This window comes from Denticeps clupeoides, chromosome 16 (assembly GCF_900700375.1).
Source record: "Denticeps clupeoides chromosome 16, fDenClu1.1, whole genome shotgun sequence".
NCBI lineage: Eukaryota > Metazoa > Chordata > Actinopteri > Clupeiformes > Denticipitidae > Denticeps > Denticeps clupeoides.
Window position 1 is genome coordinate 2,195,564 of NC_041722.1, and position 26,446 is coordinate 2,222,009.

General features: G+C 40.3%; 2 protein-coding genes across 4 annotated transcripts in view; one reads left to right on the forward strand and one right to left on the reverse strand.

The window, feature by feature from the left end:
- Positions 1 to 17,959, reverse strand: part of otog (otogelin) — a 42,125-nt gene extending 24,166 nt beyond the window's left edge. The window contains exons 1-23 of the mRNA XM_028956921.1: positions 17,821 to 17,959; positions 17,588 to 17,645; positions 17,257 to 17,314; positions 15,647 to 15,716; positions 14,533 to 14,631; positions 14,271 to 14,428; positions 12,064 to 12,185; positions 11,729 to 11,937; positions 11,393 to 11,523; positions 10,403 to 10,509; positions 10,088 to 10,197; positions 9,851 to 9,976; positions 8,491 to 8,599; positions 8,021 to 8,067; positions 7,790 to 7,935; positions 6,622 to 6,754; positions 5,953 to 6,130; positions 5,071 to 5,195; positions 4,598 to 4,810; positions 3,567 to 3,732; positions 3,031 to 3,105; positions 2,889 to 2,932; positions 2,434 to 2,584 (exon numbers count right to left, since the gene is read on the reverse strand). Of these exons, the coding sequence (XP_028812754.1) occupies positions 2,434 to 2,584; positions 2,889 to 2,932; positions 3,031 to 3,105; positions 3,567 to 3,732; positions 4,598 to 4,810; positions 5,071 to 5,195; positions 5,953 to 6,130; positions 6,622 to 6,754; positions 7,790 to 7,935; positions 8,021 to 8,067; positions 8,491 to 8,599; positions 9,851 to 9,976; positions 10,088 to 10,197; positions 10,403 to 10,509; positions 11,393 to 11,523; positions 11,729 to 11,937; positions 12,064 to 12,185; positions 14,271 to 14,428; positions 14,533 to 14,631; positions 15,647 to 15,716; positions 17,257 to 17,314; positions 17,588 to 17,645; positions 17,821 to 17,896 (2,711 nt within the window). The 5' untranslated portion in view covers positions 17,897 to 17,959. The remainder of the gene's footprint in view (positions 1 to 2,433; positions 2,585 to 2,888; positions 2,933 to 3,030; positions 3,106 to 3,566; positions 3,733 to 4,597; positions 4,811 to 5,070; positions 5,196 to 5,952; positions 6,131 to 6,621; positions 6,755 to 7,789; positions 7,936 to 8,020; positions 8,068 to 8,490; positions 8,600 to 9,850; positions 9,977 to 10,087; positions 10,198 to 10,402; positions 10,510 to 11,392; positions 11,524 to 11,728; positions 11,938 to 12,063; positions 12,186 to 14,270; positions 14,429 to 14,532; positions 14,632 to 15,646; positions 15,717 to 17,256; positions 17,315 to 17,587; positions 17,646 to 17,820) is intronic.
- A 2,005-nt stretch (positions 17,960 to 19,964) lies between these two features.
- LOC114765854 (ATP-binding cassette sub-family C member 8-like) overlaps positions 19,965 to 26,446 on the forward strand; it is a 40,745-nt gene continuing 34,263 nt past the window's right edge. For all 3 annotated transcript variants that reach the window (XM_028956343.1, XM_028956344.1, XM_028956345.1), the window contains exons 1-5: positions 19,965 to 20,143; positions 22,535 to 22,697; positions 23,326 to 23,467; positions 23,709 to 23,830; positions 24,084 to 24,250. In XM_028956343.1, coding sequence (XP_028812176.1) covers positions 20,123 to 20,143; positions 22,535 to 22,697; positions 23,326 to 23,467; positions 23,709 to 23,830; positions 24,084 to 24,250 — 615 coding nt within the window. In that variant the 5' untranslated portion in view covers positions 19,965 to 20,122. The remainder of the gene's footprint in view (positions 20,144 to 22,534; positions 22,698 to 23,325; positions 23,468 to 23,708; positions 23,831 to 24,083; positions 24,251 to 26,446) is intronic.

Sequence of the window (26,446 nt, forward strand, 5' to 3'; positions counted from 1 at the left end):
AACAGCACTAAAAAAATCTCGATCTCCCCCCACCCCACCCCCCGCCGGGCTCAGTGGCATAGTCATAAATTCATTCTCATAAGCCCAGCTCACTTTGACTTAATGCCTGATGAGTCCCAAAATGACGGCCACTGGTTTACAAAACTATCAAAATTCTTTTTTTGGGTCAGTTCAAATTTCTATTGTCACATTGTTTTTAAACTATCATTTTATAGTAAGTCTTATTTGGTAGCTTTCCATTTTTACTTTGATCCCTCTTTTTATTTTTCTTTCTTATCTAAATAGTGACATTTCCAGGGGACTTTCCTCTCTTCCAGATGACTAGCCTGCCAAGTCTAAGAAAAGCTAAAGGCCTTCAGTACTGTAGACAATTTTCCACTTTGAGGTCTGAAATGTTCCTGTTGGTAATTATATCTCCAGGATTTCATGGAATTCATATTTTTAAGTACCTGCATGTAAGAGAAAGCCACTTCATCTACATCAGAAACTTAATTCACCTACCTCTGACTATTAAGAATTCTGACTATGAATAATTCTCCAACCAAGTTGTGGGCAAAGTTAAACCATGGAGGGAAAGATTAAAGGTCCCCTACTATGAAAATTCCATTTTGTGAGATTATTTAATATTAATATGAGTTCCCCTAGCCTGAATTTTTTTTTATTCTGGAAAAACACAGTACAGCCAAACAGTCTGGTGCTGTTTACGTCATTTCCACGAATGCCCGTGCACTTCTATAGGTTCTCATCCCACCTCTCTCCTCCTCATTAGCATTTAAAGCTACAGACACAGAAACTGTGCATCCTGGGGAAATCTCATTGTGGTACTGGCTAAAAGTAGCTGTAATTTTGCACAAAGGCTGAATTTTGGAAATAGACTTCAGATACAGTATTAGGGGACACCTAAATAAATAATAATGTCACGATATCTTAAATCACAGCTTAAGTGCAACAAAGTCAAGGACTGATGCACATTTTCCAAATATTCAGTGAAACAGGACTGTCAGGCATAATGGCACTGGTCTCAGTCGACTGTCATTATAAATAAAATCTGAAATACTGGCATTGAAATTGGACATTGTCGCATGTGATCGATGGTACTGTATTGTAATCCAGTCAACTATCAACATGAAAAATTGACTGAACATGTATCAAACCAACAAACCATTAACTACTTTTAAAAAGTAAAAAAGACAGAATGCAAGGTGCTTTTTTCAGTCACACAATGAATCATTTCCAAGCAAGCGTTGTTATCAATCGGCAATTTCTTTTTTGCAGTAAAAGGGGCCTTTGTGTCCATATTTACAAGCTAGATGCCAAACTATCAGGTTGCAGGGACATTTATTAAACACTCATGACAGAACTTTTGTGCCATGAGGTCTAGTTCTCCATGTGGATTCATAGGTTTCCACAGAAAAGGTCAGATGTGCGTCAAGAAGCCGTGAATCCCTTTCTCAGAGCTCCTTTAATCTGCACATGCAACACCTTCAATCCTGAAAAGATTCTGAAGGACAAATAAATACTGTGTTGCAAAAAGGTATTATAATTTTGTGTAACATAAACGATGGGGCTGATCCACCAATGGTCTGTGTGAAAACATCCAAAAATAAATGTACAAAGGACTAACTACTAATTTTTTACACTTTCAATAATAAGTACACCTTGTTTGGGATCTTAGTAAAATAAGACCCTAAAATTGCTCTACAGATAAACATTAGCTTAGGTAAATGTTATCTCCCTTTCTTTGTATAATTTCAAAATAATGTTTTGTGGCTGATGTAATTAAAGAAATTACCTGCCAGTCTAATGGTTAACTATATTCATGTTTCTGCTTCTTCAAAGGCTAAAATCAGTTTTTAGTCCTGTTTTTCAGCCTTTTGTCCAACTTTCATACACCACAGAATAGTTTCCATTGGATCATCATAGAAGCCCAGTTTTAGTCATTATGCTTCTAATAAAGACAGCTTAGCTTGATGACTTTTTTGCACTGTCTAGTAGTCATGAGGCTAAAAATAAAGACTTGTTTCTTTCAACTCCTCTGACATTATTGTGACCTTTCACAACATACATCATGGAATCATGGATTAGTGACACAATACCTGAACTTTTACTAGGAAGGCAAGCAGTGCTACACAGATCTCCCAACATACTAATACTGGTTCAGATACAAATTCATGAAGTTCCACGTTGCAGCTATTATTTTAGTGCTCATACCTTATTTATTCATAAAAACATGGGTTCAATGGGTTCAGCATGTGCATATTTTCGAAAAACAGTCTAACATTTTTTAACATCCTTGAAATAGTAATAAATAACTACATACATTTACAGTGATGTCTGATTATGTTAATACAATGAGGACCTGGTGAGAATTAGGGCAGAAACAGAAACATTGCAGGTGAGAATGTTGGAAAGGTATTTGGACTCAGAACTCACTCAGGGGGGCAGACGCATCCCGGGATGCAGGGTTCATGTGCAGAGCAGGTCAGGTTCAGCAGGTGAGATTCACATGTCTCCTCACAGGCCACACCTTTGCCCCTCCCATTATTGCAGTCATGGTACCACTGGCCAGGGGGACATGTCTTATCTGGGAACGCACAAAAAGATGAGTGTTCAAAGGAATATTTTGTAATTACCCTGTCTGGATACTTAGATGAAGTTAATCAAGAAAGTGTTGAAAACAGAAAGAATATTAATTAAAGTTTGCAGACATTCCTTCAGTTTCATCACCATCCAGCCAGTGAACTTATAGCTTAATAGCTACCTCTGCGTACGGCCTGCAATATACACATGTTAGCCCTGAAGCATCAGAATTTGGAAGGAAATAATAATTCCAGGACAATAGGAAAGCATTGTTTTTTAAGCAAATTTTAAGCAAATTTGACACTCACTGACAAAGGCACTTGGGGACATGATCTTTCCATCTTGGCAGATTCTGGTCAGTTACAGAAGTGAGAGACAAACAACACCTTCAGCTTCAGATAGATTCATGCATTGCATGTGATGGGACAAAAAGGTTCATAACCATCTTACTGTACTCCGGATGAGGTCATGATTATGTCCCCAGGGGAGAGGTCAGTTCCTAAAAAGCTGCAAGGACATTCATTCCTGTAGAGAAGGAAAATGTTTCAGTCAGAGTGAATTAAGTGTTTCTTTTTATTCCTATGTTAATGTATTTAAAATGATTTTCAAATAATGAATGAAAGATCTAACTGAAAACAACTGACCATTAACACACACACACAAAACAGTTGAGTTAAAGAGCAAGAGAACAGGCATTAAAGAGTGTTTAGTAAAGGTTAAAAAGCCTTTGTAATATATGGGCTACTGTAACACATTAGCCTCTGTACTACAAATTCTCTCTCACTGGTTATCAGATATCTGTCTGGTTCACAGCTACTGCAGGAATGAATAGATGGTTTCAGCACAAATTCTTGGTTGTAACATTAGTAGGAGGTAAGAATGGCACAGGCCTGCAGCAGGATGCTACACAAAAAAAAGAGTTTGTAAATGTATGAACTATTTATTTATGTCCTTCGTTTTTTGCAGTTCTTTTAGAACCCACATACTTTTTCACACAGCTGTGTGTACGGGCATCATAGAAAGATCCAGCAGGACACACACAGCCTTCCTCACACTCCTCTCCACAATGATGGGGCACGGAGAGGAACTGACAGCGGCGTTGGCATGACGACACACACATTCCATACTCCATCGATTTAGGGCACATGATGGCTGCTCATGGTAACAGGGACATGAAAACAGAAACACGTTTGGTTAACCGTCTCAAATTAGTTCCTAGATAAATCGCATACAGCGTAGTAAATATCTACAGATGTATATTATGTATAACTGTACAAACATGCCAATTATAATATACATGCAAATGACATGTGAAAACTGTATCAGTTATTTTAAAAAGTGGTAACTACTAACCTGCCAGGTCAACTAAGGCCAAGTCTACACTGCTTACAATGTATAACCTTCACTATTAAGTCATTAAAAATGAACAAATCTTAAGGCCAGGCTGGACTGAAAACCTTCTGGCAAGGATTAAGACACATGTGACAGGTCCATGGACAAACCTTTACATGACATTAGAATGCAAGTAATTAAGCTCTATGCAGCCCAGCATAGTTATTTGTATAGTAATAATTATATTAATGTTGTTTTCATTAGATTAAGTGGTTCGCTGATGGCCTAGCAAGTAAGGAAGTGGACTCATAATTTGAAGGTTGTAGGTTCAAATCCCAAACTGCCAAGGTGCCACTGAGGTCCCCTTGAGCACGGTACCGTCCCGACACACTGCTCCAAGGGTGACTTTCATGGCTGCCCACTGCTCACTAAAGGTGATGGTTAAATGCAGGGGACACATTTCATTGAGTCACTCTGTGCTGTGCTGCAGTGTTTCACAATGACAATCACTTGTCTTTCACTTTCAAATATTACTGTAAACACTGAGTGCTTTATTTTTGTTACATTTATGGATTCACCTCATTGTGAAGTAAATGTTCGTGAACTCTGTACATTCAGCAGTGAAATATAATTTCATTTCTACATGCCACATATGCTGAAAATAAACACCCTGCTCAGAACTCACCGCATTCAGTCACACGTGTCCTGAATTCCACAATGACTGAGAAGCGCCTGCACTGGCGGGCGTAGTGTGCCAGCGCTGAACACAGGCAGGGCTGGCCGCACTTGCAGGTGTCGGCCCGACACTGCTGGTGGAAGGGTGCTGGACTCAGGTATTCATGGCAGGGGGAGAAAATCTCCTGATTTAAGACGTCACACATCTGCACTGCATATGATGCTGAAAGGAGAGTGACAGAAAAAGAAAGAGAGGACAGATTACAGAGGAACCAGAGACCCGTGACAGTGGTGGCCTAGCCGTTAAGGAAGTGGCCCCGTAATCAGAAGGTTGCCTGTCCGAATCTCGATCCGCCATGGTGCCACTGAGGTGCCACTGAGCAAAGTACCGTCCCCACACACTGCTGCCCGGGCGCTTGTCATGGCTGCCCACTGCTCACTCAGGGTGATGGGATAAATGCAAAGAAGCAGTTACAGACTCACCAGCCTGATGGTGGGTATCACACGGGTCCAGCTGCGGGAGAAAAAGACTGGGCACACAGGCTGAAGAAATACGCCATGCATTCCCAAACAGCTGTGGGGTGCTTTCGATCATACCAGAGGGAGACCTAGAGAACAGGAGACAGTATTGTCAGAACCTGAACAATTAGACATATGGCTTGCCTCGATGCGTCTACAGATCACACGCAATAACCCATAAAAGTTTTTGGAATGCATTTATTATTCTAGTCCAAAATTCAAGACAGATCAATTTGATTTGGAAATCAAGTCAAGACCAACCTTTTGACATTTGGCCTGCTTCGATCTGACTTACGGAGCCATTGCATAAATATTCATGAATTTTGAGTAAGGTTAAATCCCTTGTTTGTTAGTCCTGCATTTGCGTCCTTTTTCTTCTGCCCTGACAGACCCATGACAAGTACTTGTTTTCTACCAGATTTGTGCAACATGAAATGTTCAGCAAAAAATGTATTGAACTTGAATAACATGGAGTTATTGTATATTTTAATTGATATAACTTAGAAAGAATCAATTCTTATACATACAGAAAGATAGTTACTTTCACCAGGCTCAAGAGGTATATGTGTCACAAATGGACTATTCGACACAAGTGTGACACTTGGACCAGCCCATAAAGAAGCAACCCAGAAAAAAAAGGTGAGTTGGCCAATCACCAAAGTAGGGACTGGTAAAGAGCGCTTTGTGGAGGAAGCTGCTGTCAGTGTTCATTACCACAAGAATCGTCTGACTCTCCCTCTCCCAGTGAAATGCAATATTCTTTCAGCGTAAGTGGTGGAAGCCGCTGCCAGAAGGAAACTGTGGTTACAGGCTGCCGAAGCGATGAGGTCAAGGAAGCACACTTACAGGAAGTCATCCTGAATGTTCCCATTGAAGGTCCCGCAGAGCCCCACCGTGTCCTCCTTCCAGAACTCCGACACCTGGAGATAGAGTCGAAACTCCCTCCAGTTGTACTGAAGCCTCAGGCCCTGGGCTGTCTTCACCTGGAGGAACATGCTGGACAGCTCCTGGATATGGAAGATATCTGTGAACAAATAATAGTAACACAAATCTGTATTATTATAGATGGTCCCATAACATTAGCTAATGCTGGAGTGCAATCCCGCAGTAGATACCAGTACTGAAACGGTTCATCAATGTCCTTCAGCAGAAGCTGAAAGTGCAACAATGTTTAAAAGAGGATTTGTTTAAAATTCACATCCACAGCAACTAGTAAACATTTATTTATTTTATGAATAATAATATCAAACAATTTCTCAATTAAACAACAATAAATAATCATGTATAACTAGCTTAATTTCTCATTAAATTTCAAGTTGTAAAATGGCAAGAGTGGAGGGAGAAGGAGAGTTTTGTGAGTCGAGCATAATACTGCATCAAAGCTTTCAGTCCTGCTGCATTGTCCACCTCAGCAGCGCAGCAGATATTTGATCTACACTGGCCATTCCTTGGCAGTGAATGAGCATGGAGGACCAGCCATACAATTTTTGGGGTTTACACCGAACATGGAGTTACCGTCTGAATAGGGAAGGGAGATCCTGTATTGGCTGGCAATGAAGACCTCTCCAATGTGACTCATTGTAATCTCTGTCCTTGGATCCTCATCAAGAACCAGGTTAACTGATTGGATACAAGCCCCGTCCAGATTCTACAATCAAGAAAAATAAAAAAAATTAAAAAGCATTTGTATGATTACCTTTTCATAAACCAAACAATAGTGGCTGAATGAATGAATGCATTGTAGTTTTACAATTTTCAACATAATGTGTGCACATATGTATTTCAATCTTATCTGTTGTAAAAATGACTAGTTTTGGGATCTTCCTGAGCAACTGTTTCAAAGTTCTTAAGACAGACAAAACCTGCGGTGGACTGAAGCTGTATGAATTGCCTGATTCAGAGTCTATGCTGAAAGTGAGCAGGTGCTTCAGTCTCCCTCTCTCAGTTACGGGCCAGAGGCCTTTCAGCAGATGCTTTGCCAGAGTTCCCTCTTCATCTCCCAAACTACAAAGCTACTCAGTCTGTCACTCAAGACCCAGATACAGTAATCCAGGGGAGCCGTTCTCGCAGGACGAGAATTTGTCTGACACCTCATCCCGATCCTGCTCACAGAACGATGAGTTTTAGCATCAGTGCATCAGTGTCAGGGGAAATTTGCCAGCTTTGATGGTGAGAGGGTCTCAGGCTTTCATGGCTTTTCATGTTTGTTTTATATGCCAGGGTTTGATCATGACACAAACGCCGCTGCTGGTCCTTTAATCTCATACCCGCCTCTTTGCTTTGAGTGGGAACAATTAATTCTATTTCTATTATAATTCTTTTAAAATTAAATATTTTTTGTAGCAAGCTACACTAACACTATCAACAGAGACAAAAAGCGCTGTACATTTTTTTCGTTTTTTATTTGATTAACTCTGTGATTTACAACTAGTATAATTAGTAAAGCAATAATCATTTTGATCAAGGTGCCTTCGGAGACAGGAGGGGGAATCCCTGCACAGACTTTTTAAATTCACAGATGATGTCACAGATGTCATTTGCCATGTGATCACCAGGTCACCAAGCCAAAAAATAAGCACTTTCCCACTGATCACAGATCAGATCTGATTAGCACAAAAATCAGCACTATAAAAATAAGACCCTAAATTTGATTATGTCATTGTTGAAATATATTTTCACTTACTGGTCCACAGGGAGCATTTTGTATGGTCACGGTAAATTTCCCAGAATTGCGACTCTTTGCCAGCACATACTGACATGTGGCTGGAAAGGTGTAAACTCTGCCATCAAACGACTGGAAGTACATGTCTCCAGTGACCGAACACTCTCCTGATAGCACAAAGTATGTCGCTGTTAGAAATAAGTCCATGAGAACCATCTATTTTTTTGTTACAGTGAAGAAGAAAATGGTGACCTGGACAGCTGTAGTCGGTGCAGTTCCACACTCCTCCCAGACAGGTGCTGAAAGAGAGTGAAACCTGAGAGGTCACAGGTGGATGCGCATGCATGACTACCTGCCTTATTCGCAGTGGGGAACTGAAGAGTGGCACTTACTCACATTGCAAGCTGACTCATTCTGCCCACAATGACCAAAAAAGTCAGAGATTAATTAATTATGTATTGGAAGGAATACAGAATTACCCAGGCTATGCTGGTCTGTAATTTTTAAGCCCAATGTGGTTTTTTGTTCGGACTGTTATGTCCTACAGATCAGATGAAATGTTCCTTATGACACTAGAGAAGAACTGGTTTCTACACATTGGTTTCAAATCAGTTTTTGCTTTGGACTAATAACAGAACTAAACAATGTTTCACTTAACGCAAAAATCAGGAATATTTTGCAGCACAAAGTATATGCCTGTTGAGCTTGCAGTAGACACTAACCAGTTGTTGCACTCTTCCTTTATGGTTTGTCCAGGGGGGTACAGCATGCCCCGGTGCTCACAAGGACAGTCTGAGGCCTGGACGCAACTGCCCCCCTCATAGATCAGATCTGCAGAAGCACAGGGAACACACAGGCCTCAGAAGAACATTCACATAAACTCACAATGTTCTTAAACATCTGCAGATTCCAATATCAGTTCACTATAATACATTATTCAAAGTTATTGGGAGGTGTTGCCACTTTGTCGCCATGTTTGACAAGATCCTTGTTACTTTCAGATGAGAAGAAATTGTTAGCATGGCCAGGCCCATGCCTGCCATGAACTGGAAACTGCTGGGACTATGAGGGTGCGATAAAAGCAAGAAGCCTGCCACCGTCAAGCTCTTGTGAAATTCACAGGTGGTGCATGAAGGGTGGTCAGTCAGAATTATGCCATGGCTATGATCATGATGACTTTGATTAGTGTATGTAAACAAATATTATAAAACTATTATAATTGTATGGAAATATAGTTGAAACTGAAGTAATGTTACAGAATTGATATCCATGAATCCTATGAATTGTGAAATGGATACATTGTATACAATGTATACATTTTTGTCTTTGTCATTTTTCCCATCACTACTGAAGCTTAGTACATCAACAGGATTATGAGGTCAAAGAAAGTAAATGAACATTTGTGGATCTGTCCTGTGACAGAGATCTGCTCCAGGAACCGGACTGGAAATCCTGCACGCACCCTCATTGATAAACTACCTTATTGGTGGAAGTAATATGGTTGATGTAGATTGATGCAGTGGCTTTTGCATTATTTATGTAAATCACAATAACCAATGAATATATCGTTCGCTTTTTAAAATCAAATATTGATTTAATTGATTTAACTTTACATTGGTGCCCACTGGTTCTCATGTAGACCCTTCCCCTCTCGAGACCGTTGAAGCTCTATTAGTTTGATATGACTTTTTTTCTGTTCCTTACCAGCAGCACTTTCCTTTTGGTGATTGAGGTTTAAATCCTGGTGCAGAACTAGATGTAGATGTCAGAAACTGGACAAGTTTAGAGTATATTGCAATCTGTATGTCTTTACTTCAGAGGGCTTTTAAGAAACCTATACCCCTCAAACACACACAATTCAAGGTTGATCTGATATCCCTTGTAACCATTCATGCTGGAAAAAGCACGATTATTGTTGGGGGTTAAGTTGGGGACAGGGGGACAGAAACACAAGCATATCAGATCAGGCACAACACCGGCAGGCAGTTCAGGTTTTCACTGGGGTACAAATTCTTTTTAAACATAGCTCCGTTGTCTGCAGAAAATTGTGAAAATAAAAAGAGAAGAGACAGACGGCCTCACCATCAGGACAATAACATCCATCCAGACACTGCAGCTTGCTGTCGATGCACATCCTCTCAACATTACAGGACTCTGGGCAGCAGGTGATGCACTCATTGTACTGCAGCTCCGGTGGGCAGGGAACAGCTTTGTAAGTCATGCAAAAAGAAACGCATTGAGGTCAATGTATACTGCACATACATTATGTAACGGAACAGAGAAATAAAGATCATTTAGAGGAGAAAACCAGGGCCATACAACATGCAGGCATGTGAGTCCTCCAGTTGTGCAGGGGATGGTCAGCATGGGCACAGGCTCTGGCATACTCAGTAAATACTTGGCATACTGCATCACCACTGGGACTAGACCTGGAAAGGGGGAACCCAGTCAAACAACACATCCATTGAAAAAACCCTGAGCCTCGCTAACAACAATTAAGAGGCAAATTCTTTGTTTTGTGAGTAAAGGAGGCATTGTGTTTTGCCCAAGTCTCCCATGCATATTCTAAAAACATCATCTACTTCTTAATACATGGCCTATAATCTGTTTAATAAGAAGCTTCTCAGTACTTACAAGCAAAGGTCGTTGGAGCAACTGGCCATGTAGGAGAATGGACTAACGAATTCGTGGCAGGAATTAAAAGGCTCCTTCAGCAGTGCTGAACATACCTCTTCTATGTTCTGTGGTGTTAAAAAAAAAAGATCATAGATAAATTAACTGCACCTCAGCATGTGAACATTTAAAGTGAAGTGATTTGTCACATGTGATACACAGTGCACACAGTGAAATTTGTCCTCTGCATTTAACCCTGAGTGAGCAGTGGGCAGCCATGACAGGTGCCCGGGGAGCAGTGTGTGGGGACGGTGCTTTGCTCAGTGGCACCTCAGTGGCACCTTGGCGGATCGGGATTCGAACCGGCAACCTTCTGATTACAGGGCCGCTTCCTTTACCGCTAGGCCACCACTGCCCCACTTTAGCCATACTCATTGTTGTGCGCTGTCTGAAAGAAGCTTCAAGAATGTTCCTTTGTTCCATTACTGACGCAAAGGGGAGAGTAAATGAAGAAGAAAAAAAAAAAACACAAGATCTTGGTGTTGTGGGGCGTTCCAGATGCCACAGATGCATTCTTTTTGAAAATGTCAAACTGCATGGCCTCATTCCCACTGTTCACATCAAGGTGCTGGAAATTTGTTAGCCACATCATTGTGAATTTTGAGCATTCTAAATATGGGATGAATGGAATAAAAAAACTGAAATTAAACAATAAACAATTGTTCCGAAGTAATAATGACTTTTGTAAATGACATTAATAATCATTCCAATTAACTTTTGAAATATTACTGATGATTGTCCACGCCTCACAACACTTTGAATCAGATTTTGCACCAGCAGATCCCTGCATATATAATGTCTCATAACAATGTGGTAAAATGTAAAATCTACCATAAATGACTGAAACACTGAGAAATAACTGACTGAGCATGCGTGTTTCTAGTCTGCATTCAGTGATCTCAAGCTGCACTGTAGATGTAACTAAATATCACACAGGACAAAGCACTGTACCAGGAGCATTCCAGGCTCTTGGCTGTCACAGGGAGAGGGGTATGTGGAGGGCACCATGGGACACCTAGCATGGTGAGGCTGTTCCTCCATCCAGCTATTCCCAAACATGGCCACGTCCTCTGTGACTATGCCTGTAAAGATCCATGTGCAAACAAAATCTCAAAAGCATCAGTGGTTTATAAACATCACAGCAGATACAGAAGATACAAAATATTACTGGTCCACAGGGCCAACAAAATATTACAGCATTCATGAAAATGAGAAACTTGTTACAAGATTTGCATATTCAAATGCGGAGTCTTAAACAGAAATCAAAGCAGAAATCAAAATTCCTACCATAGCTGGTCTTCAGGTCATCCTGGACGTCTGCATTAAAGTTGCCACACATGCCGCATGTCCGGCCAACATACTCTGGGCTCATCTTAACGTAAACGGACCCGGTGTAGCCCTCCCAGGCCAGGGTAAAGCCATGCGGCTGACTGACCAGGATGTACTGTGCTATCCGCTCCATCTCAATGTCATGGATGTTGTGTGGAAGCTCAATGCTACGCACAAGATTTAGAAGAATGAATGTCAGCTTTTGCTTAATATTTGTAGGCATTTTCATATATTACTTGTGCTGTCAGCAACACTGAGACATGTGTGGATATGTGGAAAGGGGGAATGAGTACTTTTGGCCTCTGAAGGTGACAGTGAAGTTCTGCAACCTGATCTCTCCTTCCCAAGGCAAAAACAGGCTCACTGAACGGGCGCATGAGTATGGCGAAGATCTACAGCCTGGATCATTGTGAACCTGCGCATTAAGATGAAATCAGTGAGAAGTGGGGATAGATGGCTTTGTGCTGCCAATGACAGACTGCCATAATCGCCCAGCAGAAGGCTACAATGACAGCCGAAATCTGGCACTGTCAGCCTGATACACTGTCCTTTGCCATCCTTTTGATTCATTGACAAATGATATTGGCACTTAGGTTAATGATGGCAATCAATTGTGTGCTTAAGTCGTTCCTCCTCTTGTTTCCCAAGGAGTGAGTTCTCTGGGAAAGAACTAAATTGTGTTTCGGATGGGGGAGTATGTGGGCCCTTCAGGTAATTACTGCATTAAACTCTAATTGACATAAATGACTCTAATGATGAGATCAATTTCACTAATCTGCTGGTAAATACTTTTTTTCTGAAAGCAGAGGTTGTACACCAAAGCACATCTCTGTGAAACAATATATGACTGAGAAAAATAAAAAAGTCTTCAGATCCTGCTGAAATATCAAAATAAATGTAAATAAATCACAACTGCATCTTCTGCAAATGAACCTCAGAGGAAGCCCTTTTCAAACTGGCCTTTTGCTTGTTCACTAGTGTAAGGTCAGTAGAATTTAAAGAATAAATTAAAGATAATTCATGAAATAAACATGCGGAATGAGGTAGTAAAATCATAAAAACAGAATTTATGATCATGTTCAAATATGCTTACACAACAAAAACACTAGTCCATTTCTCTCCAAGATACAGATAACTACCAAGTGTTCCTTGCGACAGTTAAAAAAAAGTGGCCATAATTAGTGACATTAAATGACAGATGACATATTCTACATTTTACCCATTTTACCCATTTACAAATTGATTCCTAACAAAGGAAATTACTCACGATATCATATCATCATTTTGACTTGGCATCTTGTCATACCATGTAACCGGCTACAGCTGAATGATGTTGTTGTATCAGAAGACAATATCAGGCAATTAATTGTCCCAACAGTCCTAAACAAATATTAGCATGTCAACTGTGACGATTATTTTTTTTTTTTACGCAGGTGTGGTAATGCCATTGCTGAGCACTTGCTGAGTTTTTGTTCTTATGTCCAACTACAATATTGATAAAATCCCAGTAAAGTTGCTTTTACTCGCCAGGGTTATCTTGGTCACTCATCTACAAACACAATTTCTCACCTCACAAATGATTTCTATGGAAAAACAAGGACATTGTGTATAAACACAAATCTATCTTTTTCAATTATTGGCTTCATAACAAAATTCCTTTGGTTGATCAGTCGTTTAATGAAAAGAATTCTCATCTTTCTTATCAATAATTTTTATCTCAGAATAATATTCATAAAATGTTGATTGGCAAGAAAAACCTGAGTTAATTTTTTTCTTGAAGGAGGCTAAACAGTGCTATTACTTAATATTTTGAATATTTTCCTGGTAATTCAAAGGCTTGAATTATTTAATATTCTTATATAAATAATTTTTCATTTTGTATTTGTTGTTTCCTTCTCTACTTCTCTTTTTGCCCCCTTAGTTCTGTATTATAGTGCTGTATAAGATTTTGTTTTTGGTGTTGAATGATATTGTAATTTTTGGTTATTTCAATAAATAAGTAAAGGTAGGTTTATAGTTATCACATGCTATTTCTACTCTGCCAACAAGAGCAGTGTTCAGACCTGCAGCATCCAACTTGTTTCTCCATCCTCATGGTGTTGTGGTAAGTTTAATTAAATCACTATTACCAATTTCTCCTCCATCTTGGTTTGAACGGCATTACTTCTCCTCCATCTTGGTTTGAACACCATTATTTCTCCTTCATCTTTGTTTGAACGCTTCGATGCACTGTTTTTAATGATTGCATGTTAACGCGCTGAGATCAAAGTTCAACAATATTCCACAGTGTCTGGAGAGGCTCACAGAGCACTATACACTCTTCACGCTCGCATTCCATAGAACACAATGGGATTCAGAGCACCATGCCATGCAGGACGTATTTGGACTGTGAAGGACTTTACTGCACTAAATTGATGGAAATCTGGAAAACTTTAATCTATGGGTATTATTGCAATAATACACTTTCATGATAAAATGAGTCAGGTTAGTAAGAACATACCTGTATGAGGATGGTGGACTGGGTGTTGTCTTCACAGTCTCGTAGAAGGGTATAAGTGCACTTCCCAGGATAGTAGAAATATAGGCCATCAAAGGTCTCAAAGTTATACTGTCCCCACGAGCGACAGGTCATCTCTCGCTCAAAACCTGTGTTTGGAACTAAACACGGAATGCTGGTCAAAAGCAAACATGTCTTGAGATGAGATTTGTAAGCAAAATGAAAGCCCAACATGCAGAGGTGCAGCTCGAAGCAGAACTTGAACCTGTTTGACACCGCACTCCAGTGGCTTGATAAAAACTGCAGTTGCATGAGTTTGGATGTGCACAATGCCCTCCATTAAGGCATGAAAAAGTGCAGAGATCTACAATAAAGATATTTGTATATCAATTTGACATGAAACACTGTAATACAATCCATTTATTGTGGAAATTCATTGTAAATTCATTCTTTGGTGTTCTCCGGGCGACTGAGCCTCCATACCTCCGCCCACGACCCTACACTTGGCTCTCATTAGCATACCGCACGTGCTTCTGCATATGCTATTTAGGTGCACTGCATTTTAATTGGCTTTAATTTATTTTCAGCATCTACTCAATAAAAATATTATACAACAAACTGATCAATAGCGGTTGCAACAAAAAAAGAAAAAAAAATTCTACAGGTTTTTACAGTTGGCATTTCTGAATAAACAGTTTAATTCCTTAATGGCATAATTTGGAGGACTGTGGAGAGGAATCGGAAGTAAGCAGCAAGCCCTGAATTTAAATGTGCACTTAGCCAGCCTGCGTCCCCCCTCCCTGCTGCTACGCCTCTCCTCCAGGCCGCATCGGCTCCATGCCGCTGAGCCTGGACATGGATGGCCGCAGTGAGGGGCTACAGGTGGACAGCTACTGAGCAGATGGACATGGACAAAATAAGCATATGGGGGACAGAGGCAGGCGAGCTGCACTGAACAATACCATTCTGCTCAGTCAAAAAAACAGCACCTTTGGAGTGTCTGGGTATAGCTTAAGGGATCAAGGGCCACTGGCCCCTTTGACACACACACACACAAAAAAACATATATATGAATATATATGAATAAGCTGGTGCTAATGGGCTCAGATGGTCCAATCGTTTTTGGGACATACAACCACAAAGGAGTACATAGAAAATATATATTTATTTTTTTAGCATTTTAAATTACATAATTAAAGGGAACCAGAACAATATTTTTCAGGGGCCCAGAATTCCAAGCAACAGCCCTGCTTTGTAACAGAGTAAAAAAAAAGTTACTAAAACTATTAAAACTATAGTTACTAAAACTAAATATTTTGTTGCATTTTTGTATAAAAAAATACAATTACTTTTACAGTACAACAACATTTCAAACTTACCAGTAACTCTGCGTACTGATGGCTTCACCGGTTCTTGTATAGCTGTAGATGTATTGATTGTAAGTCCTTCCTTTAACATAAAATTAAATAAATACATAAAAACAACAATAATAAATACAACTAAATAACAAATCAATATACATTGCCACAAAACAGTCACATATTCAAATATTTGGTGTGATGCCTTTAAATTTTGATTACAATACACATTCTCAATGGCACTACTTTGATGAACATTGACTTCGATCCAGAGTTGTATCCATTTTTCACAAATATTTTAAGTTGAGCTTGAGAGAGTCAAACAACTGTGTTAAGTCTTTTGTTTTTTTTAGCATATCCCAGATATTCTCAATGTAGTTAAGGTCAGGAATCTGGACTCATCAGACCACACAACCTTTTCCATTGCTCCATTCTTTGTGCTTCCATAGCAAACTGAGCCAGTTTTACAATTACTCACACTTGTGGGTTTTTTTGTGTGTACATGCAGCTGTTTTGTCCCAACAAAACACTGTACAAAAATAAACCCTGTTTAGTTCTGGCAGTACATTATATGTAGAAATGGTTTTAATTTTACTATTGAATATTTTTGCAAGCTGAGGATTCTCTATGACTTCATGTCACCTAAGTGATCACAGCCTTTACTACATTTTTTCCAGTGAGATGATGGTTCTCCACTATCCTGCATTGCATCCAGTAAAATGAAATAATTTACTAATCACTGCAATATTTAAGTCAAAGACTATTTGTTCATTTAGATCCAGGTAGCAGTGTATATAAATAATATAAATATGAATTAGAAAGCACGGTTATGAAAACAATTTCCCTCAATCAGATATGCAAAGCCTGTGGATATGCAGAGCCTGAGACAGAAAACCATGAATGATTTTCAACCGGCCAAAACTAAGCCCTTGTAACTGAGCCACATTTTTAATTAATTCAACTTTTCCAAAAAATGCAGTTAGGCAAACATTCAGCGCTGGGAACAAAATCAAACTCTCATGTGACAGATTAAGAAAGAGTTCATTAAAGTGTGAAACTGTAGTGCATCTACTACGTTTCAGAAAAAAAAAAAAATATATAGCCTCAGTGCTGGAGATAACTGGCATCATGAGTGTGATTTATCACATACTGACCAAGACACTTTAATAGTTTACAACTTTTTACATAAGATGAATCGATAAGATTCCATATTGTAATACTGTGCAGGGTATGAGAGATGGCCCAAATGATGAGGTCTCAACGCCATGGGTTAACCAAGCTTCAGTCAGTCAACTGATTTTTGGACTGATACAGAGTGAAAAGTTTCAGCCAGCAGTATTGCACTTTTCACATCTTAACTAAAATAGCCACAAAAATCAGTTTTACTTGTCCTTTTCCATGAATACAATAGTTTATCATTAACATATTTCTTAGTTAGAAATGGTTAATTTTTGCACCTTGAACCTACTACACCTTTTTTTTCTAGGAATGGTCCTTTCTGTAGATTAACCCTACTATGTGTCATTCTATGCATTTAACCTCCTGGCATTCTGTTTTAGGCCTGGTGCCTGAGCTTATTTATGTGGGGGTCTCAATGCAGCGCTTCAAATCAGGACCCGGGCTCTACCTACCTGCTCTCCTTGGGAACCGGTATCCCATTTCTGCAGTATTATACTGCTGCTTTCGCTGCTGTAAGAAAGAGAGAACAAGGCACGGTTTGTTTCTCACAGGTAATCAGCACTTGTGTTAGGCAGAGAAGCAGGAGGGCTGCGCAGCGGACAAAGACCTTTTCCCTGACATCAATAAAATTACAGCTCTGAAAAATCAGTGTCTGGCCAGATAGCAAAGTATTTTCATTTACACATAAATAAGTATTTATTCCAGTGATATACAGTAAAACTGATACCATTATCAGTACTAATCATAAAGGAAATGATATATTATAATATGGAAAATACTCACTTTTCAACATTTTGCTGATTTGTTATATTCACGGTGTCAGTGCTCCCCGAAATATGTGCTAGAATTGTAATAAACCGATAAAATTTTAATAAACAGACAAACTTTCAGACAACACAAGCAAAAATGTAATTAACTGTAATTTCGAGTTTTTGTAATTTAATATTAAAATTGCTTGCAAATGATATTTAACACATATTTAAGCATCGCTGAAGAGAAAAATATGAAACACCGACCTTGGTATATTAGGATAAAAACCAATGAAAAAGTCAATAAAACGACATTGTTGCCGAGCCTGAAATGAGGATCCATTCGTGCCTCATACGAGCCGGCGGCTGTTATTTCTGCATTATTTCTCCTCGGGCGGCGGCTCCGTCGCGGCGCTCAGCTCCGGGCGGCTGAGCCTCCATCCCTCCGCCCACGACCCTACACCTGCCGCTCATTAGCATACCGCACGCGCTTCCGCGTATGCTAATGAGGCGCACTGCATTTTAATTGGCTTTAACGCCAAAGCGCTGCAGGGGTCGTTCTGGCGCCATCAGCTGGGCTGACATTTCACGACCCGACTTCGGAGCTGCTTTAAATGTCATTTGTCGAACATTAATAAATACGTTTGTTATGTATCTACTTCAATCCGATTTTAGTCATTTGTTTTCAGCGTAGTTAAGTCAGTAAGTCCAAAGAACCTTTTTTGAGTGCAAGACTGCACGCTCTTAAGGTGTTTTATAAGGAACAGATTTAATCCCATAAATGCCAGAAGATTCCATTATGTTTTATTTTTATCTAAGTATATACAATCAGCTTGTGCTCACAATTTTTCATATATTTATGCACATCGACTCATGTTCATGAATTATTCTGCCCCTGTCTGAGTCAACAAATGTCACACGAGAGCAGAGCAATGTACATGTGTGTCGGCTGTTCTGTAAATTTTTTCCTGTGCAGTGCCTTTGAATCCTGAAGTTGCCTCATCATCATTTGGATGTGAATGACATGATGGACGTAGTTCATATTTCTTAGAGGAAGTGACCTGATGTCCGAGTGACATGTATAGAGGGTCTCTAACAGAGAGGGGCTTTGATCAGGAAAAGCTCCACAGAGACGCTGGGTGGGCTCCTGTGTCCCATGCTGCTTTTTTGTGCATCTCAGCATTGTGCGTGAGCTTTCTCATAACGCTGTAATGTGACCTGGGCCAGTGCTGCATGGCAGCAGGACCCAGTGGAGTAGGGAGAAGGCCACAGAGAAGCGCTTTGTCACCAGAGTGTGGGACAAGTGAGTGAGAGAAGCCCCACCACTCAATCCCCTCTGCACTTGCACTGATAAAAGAGCATCCACAGTGCCAAAAAGACACATTTAATAATCTCTCTCTCCCCTCGCTCATGGACTGTGGCGCCTGTCTCTGCTTTGCCTTTGTGTTTCAGAGCCCCCGTGATGTCTGAAGGCCAGTATTAAAACTGTGAGAGTCGGCCTTGGTGGCTGGCACAAGTGATAGCCCAACTGTCTAGATATGCATGGCTGACGTCTCTTTCTGTTCTGTAAGAAGCTTATTGAAGGTACTGCTGACCATGAGAAGAACTACTGTAGCCTTTGGTCACAGCCTCCATAACAGGAAAACTTACCAATGTTAAATATTACAGATAAAATACATCCAGGTATATTCTTAAATATGAAATTGAACACATTCCATAGAGCCTGCTGTGGAACTGTCCCACACAGCTATGCTGGGATTCCGCCTGCTGTTCACCTTATCACCGCCAGAGGGACCTAAACCGCGCTCTTCCCACACGAACCGGTAACGTATTTACTATCAGGATGTGTGGAGCCAAAAGCCGCTTAATTCCTTAATAACACATCCGAACAGACGATAGACAAATTCGTCAGGATAATCATCATAATCATTCCTCACACGCGGCATGGAAGGGTTTTTCCGTGACACAAAGAAGAGAACTGTTTCCTTTTATTGTCGCTGTTTGGTCATTTTCTTTCCTTCTGGACTTATGCCGCTGGTTCTATGTCATAAAGCCTGCTTTGACCTACAATATTTCAATAAAGATGATTAAAAACTCCTCGTCAGCCATTGCACAAGACAACCATATGTTGCCATATTTAATCTAAAAATGTCCCAAATATCCATAAGGAAGGACGTCCACTGCCACTGTGACTAACAGAATGTGGAATCATAGTTTAGTATTTAGAAATATCTGTTGAATTACAACAAAAGTCCTTTCAGTGCACGTGAAGATAGAAGCTATTTTAGAGTAGCGTGTAGTGGTTTTGTAAGGCTTTAGCTTTAGTGTTTGCTTTAAAAACACCACTCTGGCAACCCTGCAATCAGCGCCTCGTAGGTTTGGGATCAGCGCGCGCTAAGCGACGTCACGGACAGGACACGGTCGCGCGATCTGGTGCCTTGTCCAACTACATGATGCGAATTGATGTGACCGAGCATTATTTCATAATTCTCACGTGAGACGAGCTTGGAACAAAGCTTGAGATATTTTAAAGCTTGAGATTGTATTTAGAAACTGATATTAAAGGAAAATGATGCACCGATATCAGCCGGTGAGTAATATTTAAATGCATACATTTATATATCTAAAAAAAACTAAACTAATGCAAAGTATTTAGCTATTTTTTTATATGTCGATATGTCATAAACTTTTCAAATTATATTTAATTCTATGTAATTTTATTCTAATGGACCTCACCTCAACATAAAGTGCAGATCTTCCCGCAGCGGATTATTGTCATGCATACTCAAAATGAAATATTGAGCAATAAATCCAATAATTTTCAGATACAGCATGAACACCAACATTGTATCATCAACATGCAAATACTCAGTACTAGCTTTAAAGTTTCCCAGATAACAGGCATGGAGTTTAAACACTAGACTCGAGTCCTTGATTTACATACCAACAATTAGATGACAGATGGTGACGTGGCAATATTGGATGGAATGTTTTTTTTTTTTTTTAGTATATTAGCCTGAAGACCAGTCAGGGGGTGCTTATGGTAACCCATGCCCACTGGAATACAAATGCAGTATTTAGATGAGGAATTTCACACACAAAAAAAAAAAAAAAAAAAATCTTACCTAATGCCATAACCCTTTTACAACATGAAAATCAAAATCAGGCTGCTGAGTCTCTGTAAAAGTGAGAAATGTTTACACCAATTTGTTCTAATACAAATACTACGAATATGAATATGCTTTCTACCACAACAAATAGAAATGTGCCTACAGTGGGCATGTGCACATCTGGACTATAAAGTAATGGACGAAGGTGTGATGACCCACGGTTTCTTTTACATCACGTAGCTGGCCGAGTGCATGTGTGTCACCGCACCAGGATCCACTTTGTTCTGCAAGGAAACTTGCATTCATGTGGATGTTACGTTGCCACATACCACCTACATTTTGTGCATTCGGCTTTAGGCAGCTGCTTACAGCACTAGCGTATACAATGCTGTCTGTTCTTTTACCCATTGCATAATGGTAAATTGTTTTGTTTATGTTCAGCTGGTGCTGTAAAACGTCACCATGGGTCAAAATGTCACGTTTTCGGTAATCCAAAACACATTCAGATACAAATTAGTCTTCCTTTATCTTCTACCGTTAGGGTTTGCCACAACAGATGATCCTTATTGTTTATATAATTTTAGTTTTTTTGAAGATATTTGTGGCTTTCAGAAATGTTGCCGCAAGTTTCTGGTAAATGGCAACTCTAAATTTTGTGTGTGATTGTTGTGTGTGTGTGCGTGTGTAAAACATCTATGGTGTGCTGGCATTCCTGAGGTGAGTGTCTCGGGGTCAGCTTCAGTACCTGGAAGATTTCAGAACATCAGGTTCTTCTGCTAGTGTTGCACAAAAAAATTAAAAAGAACATGAGTAACGTCATTGTTTCATGTAGGAGTCACTTGTGTTTGAACACAGTAATCCTTCAATTTTTAATCTGACTGTATCTACATTAGTAAGGTTGCTCCAGCCTGCAGCACAATCGAGGATAAACAATGGTCACTCTGGCAAAGGTTTAATTCTTCCTGTTCTGAATCTCACTTTTACGTAATAGTCTTGCATAATAATACCATGTAATTAATGCCCAACACGCTGGTAAAAATAAAAAGATAACATTGGATAAGCACATGAATGTTATTGTTGGAGACACATGAAATAAATTCTAATATTGGCTATGGCTATGAAGCATTAGGCATTGAACACTTTTTTAAATTAAAATTTTCTTGTAAATATTTCTGTGGAATTTTAAAGAAATGGCATAAGATAAAATTGTGAGTCTTGGATAACAGCATCTTATATTAATTATTAAATTAATATAAGCATTAATTATTAACATAAAAAAAGAAACCAAACATCAGTCCCAGCAAAGACTAACATAGTATATATAAATTGAACTATTCACCCTGCATTTCCAGGCGGTCTGAACACAGATGAGCGGCAATGGAGTTGAGGAGCTTAGATAAAAAAAAGTAATGCAACAAAACAATACAATGGTGCCACCTGGTGGGCCAGTTTACTGTATGTTACAGTATTACAGTAACCCCCCACCCCGCCAAAAAAAGAAAAAAAAAATACGGAACATCTTTCAGCGAACGCTGGTGTAGTTTGAGCCTTTGTGACTTCTGACTATGGTGAAGGATGCCACAATCGAAGGTCAGGATCCATTGCCAGATCCAGTAGGCAGGATCAAGGCAATGGCTTCGGTTGCTCATGGGTGTAGTTGACTGCCACGTGGGACTCCATTTCGGTTGTGATGGATAGATTGTTTCAGGAGATCAGTACTACCGTTGTGTCATCTAAACATGCCTGTCAGAATCAAGGAATATGAGAGGTGGGATAATTGTTGATTGGCAGGTGCTTAGCAAATGATTAGCTTCTCCTCCTCCTCATGTTCATGCTCTGGTTTCTGCTTCTCCCCCTGTGCTTGTCCTCAGAGTCGTGTCTCCAACATGTCCTTGTCATTCTGTGGCAATGACAACAATTCCGCTGCATACAACGTGGACCAGGGCATCCTGAACAATGGCTGTTTCCTGGATGCCCTTGGAGTTGTGCCACATGTCTTCCTGCTCTTCAGCACATTTCCAATACTTTTCATTGGTGAGTTTATACCTCTATTTCTTCCTTTATGTCCATGTGCCTGTTTCTATGGAGAGATTGGATGCCTTTCATTTATGTGGGTGATTAATTTATGAGCTGCTAAAGAGTGATGAGCAACTGATCATTAGCTCACTGACTGTCTGATTTTCAGGTTTGCCTTGATATCTTCCAGGTTATGACTAATATAACCATTTTCCCCTGCACTTCTGTCTGATCTGAGTATATCAGGAAGCATAATGTTAATGTTCAACATTCTGAGTGGGACAAAATATGTCTATAAGTGCTAATTTAATGAGTTAGACTGATGCCAAAACACAAAGTTTGGATATAGAAGTGTCATGTTTTCAGGAGGTGAATAAATAATGACTTTTTTCTGAAATGATCTCAAGCACTCAATAACTCAGAATGTCAGATATACATGTACAAAACACAATACATACATTCAAAAGGGCGGGAGCATGAGGCAGGTGTTAAATGATCCAGAGCCTGGGTAACTGGCGGTGACATGACATGGTATGGATTGCTGATTCAGGACTGGGTGATAGGGGTGGAGCTACAGGGTGGCACAACTTTTTCTCTTTTTATAAATGTCCTGGTTGATGTTCTGTTCCATTCCGTTCTTCTGTAGGCTGGGGGAGTCAGAGCACCAAGGTGCACATCCACCACAGCACCTGGCTGCACTTTCCTGGGCACAACCTACGCTGGATGCTCACCTTTGTGCTGCTGTTTGTCCTTGTGTGTGAGATCGCTGAGGGAATCGTTTCAGATGGGTCAGTACTTAATAGAATCAAACTGGTACATTGGGATTAGACAGCGGGATGGCATCAGCAAAGACCAGCACTCAATTTTTCCTGTTAATATAACATAATTATTTACTGTTAATATTACTTGTTTTTTTTAAATAAGTGATCATTTTACTGCTGCCTACCTGATTACATGCTGACATATTTAAATAACATTTATTGTAGCTATCAGTATGAGTAGATTTATGTAAATTTGGTTTGTCCCCAGGTTCAGTCAGTCTCGTCACCTGCACCTCTATATGCCACCAGGCCTAGCTTTCCTGGCAACCATAACTTCTATTGTATATTATCACAACATAGAGACCTCCAACTTCCCCAAACTACTGCTGGGTACAGTATTAATCAATCAATACAACTTTGAGTGCCAAATGCCAGAAGTTGTTTGTTTAAAAAAAAGTCCATTATTAAATCTGTATGCATTAGATATGAATATTGTGTACATATGTGTAATTGTTTATTATTGTGTAGTATTGTAATACAATACAGATATGGAAAAGCCATATGTAAGACACTGAGCTGGTCTTTGGTAATTGACAATAAATACGTCTTCCATATCTATAAATTCTACTTCTACTCTTTCAAGCTTTGCTCATCTACTGGATTTTAGCATTTGTGACCAAAACCATCAAGTTTGCCAAGTATGATGAACATGGCATCGGGGCGGGGCAGCTCCGCTTCTGCATCACAGGGCTGCTGGCACTGGTGTACGGTCTGCTCCTTGCAGTGGAGGTCAACGTTATCCTGGGCCGGGTAAGGAATTTTGTAATAGTAGTGTGAAATAGCTCTCCTCTCACTAAATATTCATGGAAAGTGCAGCACATGTAATGGGCACTAAATTGTCAATTTACCACTTCACAACATACGTTAAAAAAAATCAGCACTTGATGTAGGTCATAGATATCATGTGTCTTTGTTACTTCTTCCAACGTCAACAGAGTACCTCTTACAAATGGCATTACATTTAATTCACAGTCAACCATAGAAAGCAGGTGTCACCTCCAAAGTCTACTCACTTACAGTGGAGTCATGACTGGGTCTTCTTAAACTTCACCTCATTTTCTGGCATTGCCATCCCTACACACTGTGGTTCCTCAATGGTGGGAGACGATAACAACCATTACATTACATTTACCGCATTTATCAGATGCTGTTATGATGCTGTTATCCAGATAGATTTACAATCAATAGTTACAGGGACAGTTCCCCTGGAGAAAACTCAGGGTTAAGTGTCTTGCTCAGGGACAGAATGGTAGTAAGTGGGATTTGAACCAGGGTCTTCTGGTTCATAGGTGAGTGTGTTAACCACTAGGCTAATCCCCTCATGTTGCAAGGGCATCACTCTCTTCTCTTCCAAGACCATCTCCTCTCTTAAAGTGTGCACTTCATAATCATTCATCGCTCTTAGGTGTACCATTGTTCCGAAATTTGAGTGAAATCCATCACTTGTTACTTCAGTTACTTTAGATCAGTGGGGAAAGAAGCACACAAACCATGTACTTGAGTTAAAGTAGAGTTAACCAAGGTAAATTTTTACTCCAGTTAAAGTCCTCCATTTAAATTTCCACTTGAGTAAAAGTACAACAGTATTTGCCTTCAAATGTACTTACAGTGCATCCGTAAAGTATTCAAGGCGGATCTCTTTCTCCACATTTTGTTATGTTACAACCTTATTATAAAATGGATTAAATGCATTTTTCCACCTCATGTTGAGAACATGAAAAAAGTTTACTTGGTGTTTTCACAAATTTGTTTAAAAAAAAAAAAGAGAGAAATCACATGTATATAGCATGTATTCACAGCCTTTGCTCGGTTCTTTGGCAGTATTGAGCACTTTTGGCAGCAATTTTAGCCTCAAGTCTTTTTGAATATGATACCAAGCTTGGCACACATATCCTTGACCTGTTTGGCCCACTCCTCTTTGCGTCTCTTCTCAAGCTACATCAGGTTAGATGGGAAGCGTCAGTGCCCAGCCATTTTAAGATCTCTCCAGATTCAATCAGATTCAAGTCTGGGCTCTGGCTGGGCCATTCAAGGACATTCACAGAGTTGTCCTGAAGCCACTCCTTTATATATTGGCTGTGTACTAAGAGTTGTTGTCCTGCTGAAAGATGAACCATCGCCCCAGTCTGAGTTCAAGAGTGCTCTGGAGCAAGTTTTCATCCAGGATGTCTCTGTACATTGCTGCAGTCATCTTTCCTGACTAGTTCCTGCAGCTGAAAAACATTGTCACAGAATGATGCTGCCACAACCATGCTTCACTGTAGGAATGGTATTGGCCTGGTGATGAGCGGTGCCTGGATTCCTCTAAATGTGACACCTGGCAGTCACCCCAAAGAGTTCAATCTTTTTCTCATCAGACCAGTAAAGTTTGCTTCTTGTGGTCTGAGAGTCCTTCAGGTGACTTTTGGTAAACACCATGTGCCTTTTTTTGCCATGTGCTTCTGTCTGGCCACTCTATCATATAGACCTGATAGGTGGACCCTGCCCTGCACGTCGCTATTGGTGTTCCCAGCATCCCTCACCGCATCCCGGACCACCCGGAGACCATTCACCATACCACAGAGGCGATCGCTCCCTGCCATCCCTTCCCTGGTCCTCTCCCTGCACATCTCTGCTGGAGGCATGGTAACGTTGTGGGTCCCTTCACAGCTTGGCCCTGTCTGCATTCATTGGGATGAGCAGGTCCTCTTTCTGAAACCTTAGGACACTCTGGAGGCTCTGTGACATCTGCAGGGGTGCGTCTCTGCAGGAGATTGGGGATGTGTGTTAAGTGGTGGCAGCAGCAGGCAGCTCAATCACCACTGTAGAGTGCGGGGAGCAGGTCCCGGTGGCTGCCTGGGAGAATGGGCACTCTCTACAGCTGGTGGGGGCACTGGTGCTGGCGCTACAAACCTGCTGGGGAATGCCTGGCCAGAGGGTTTTGGAGGGAAGAGTTCCCATTGAGAT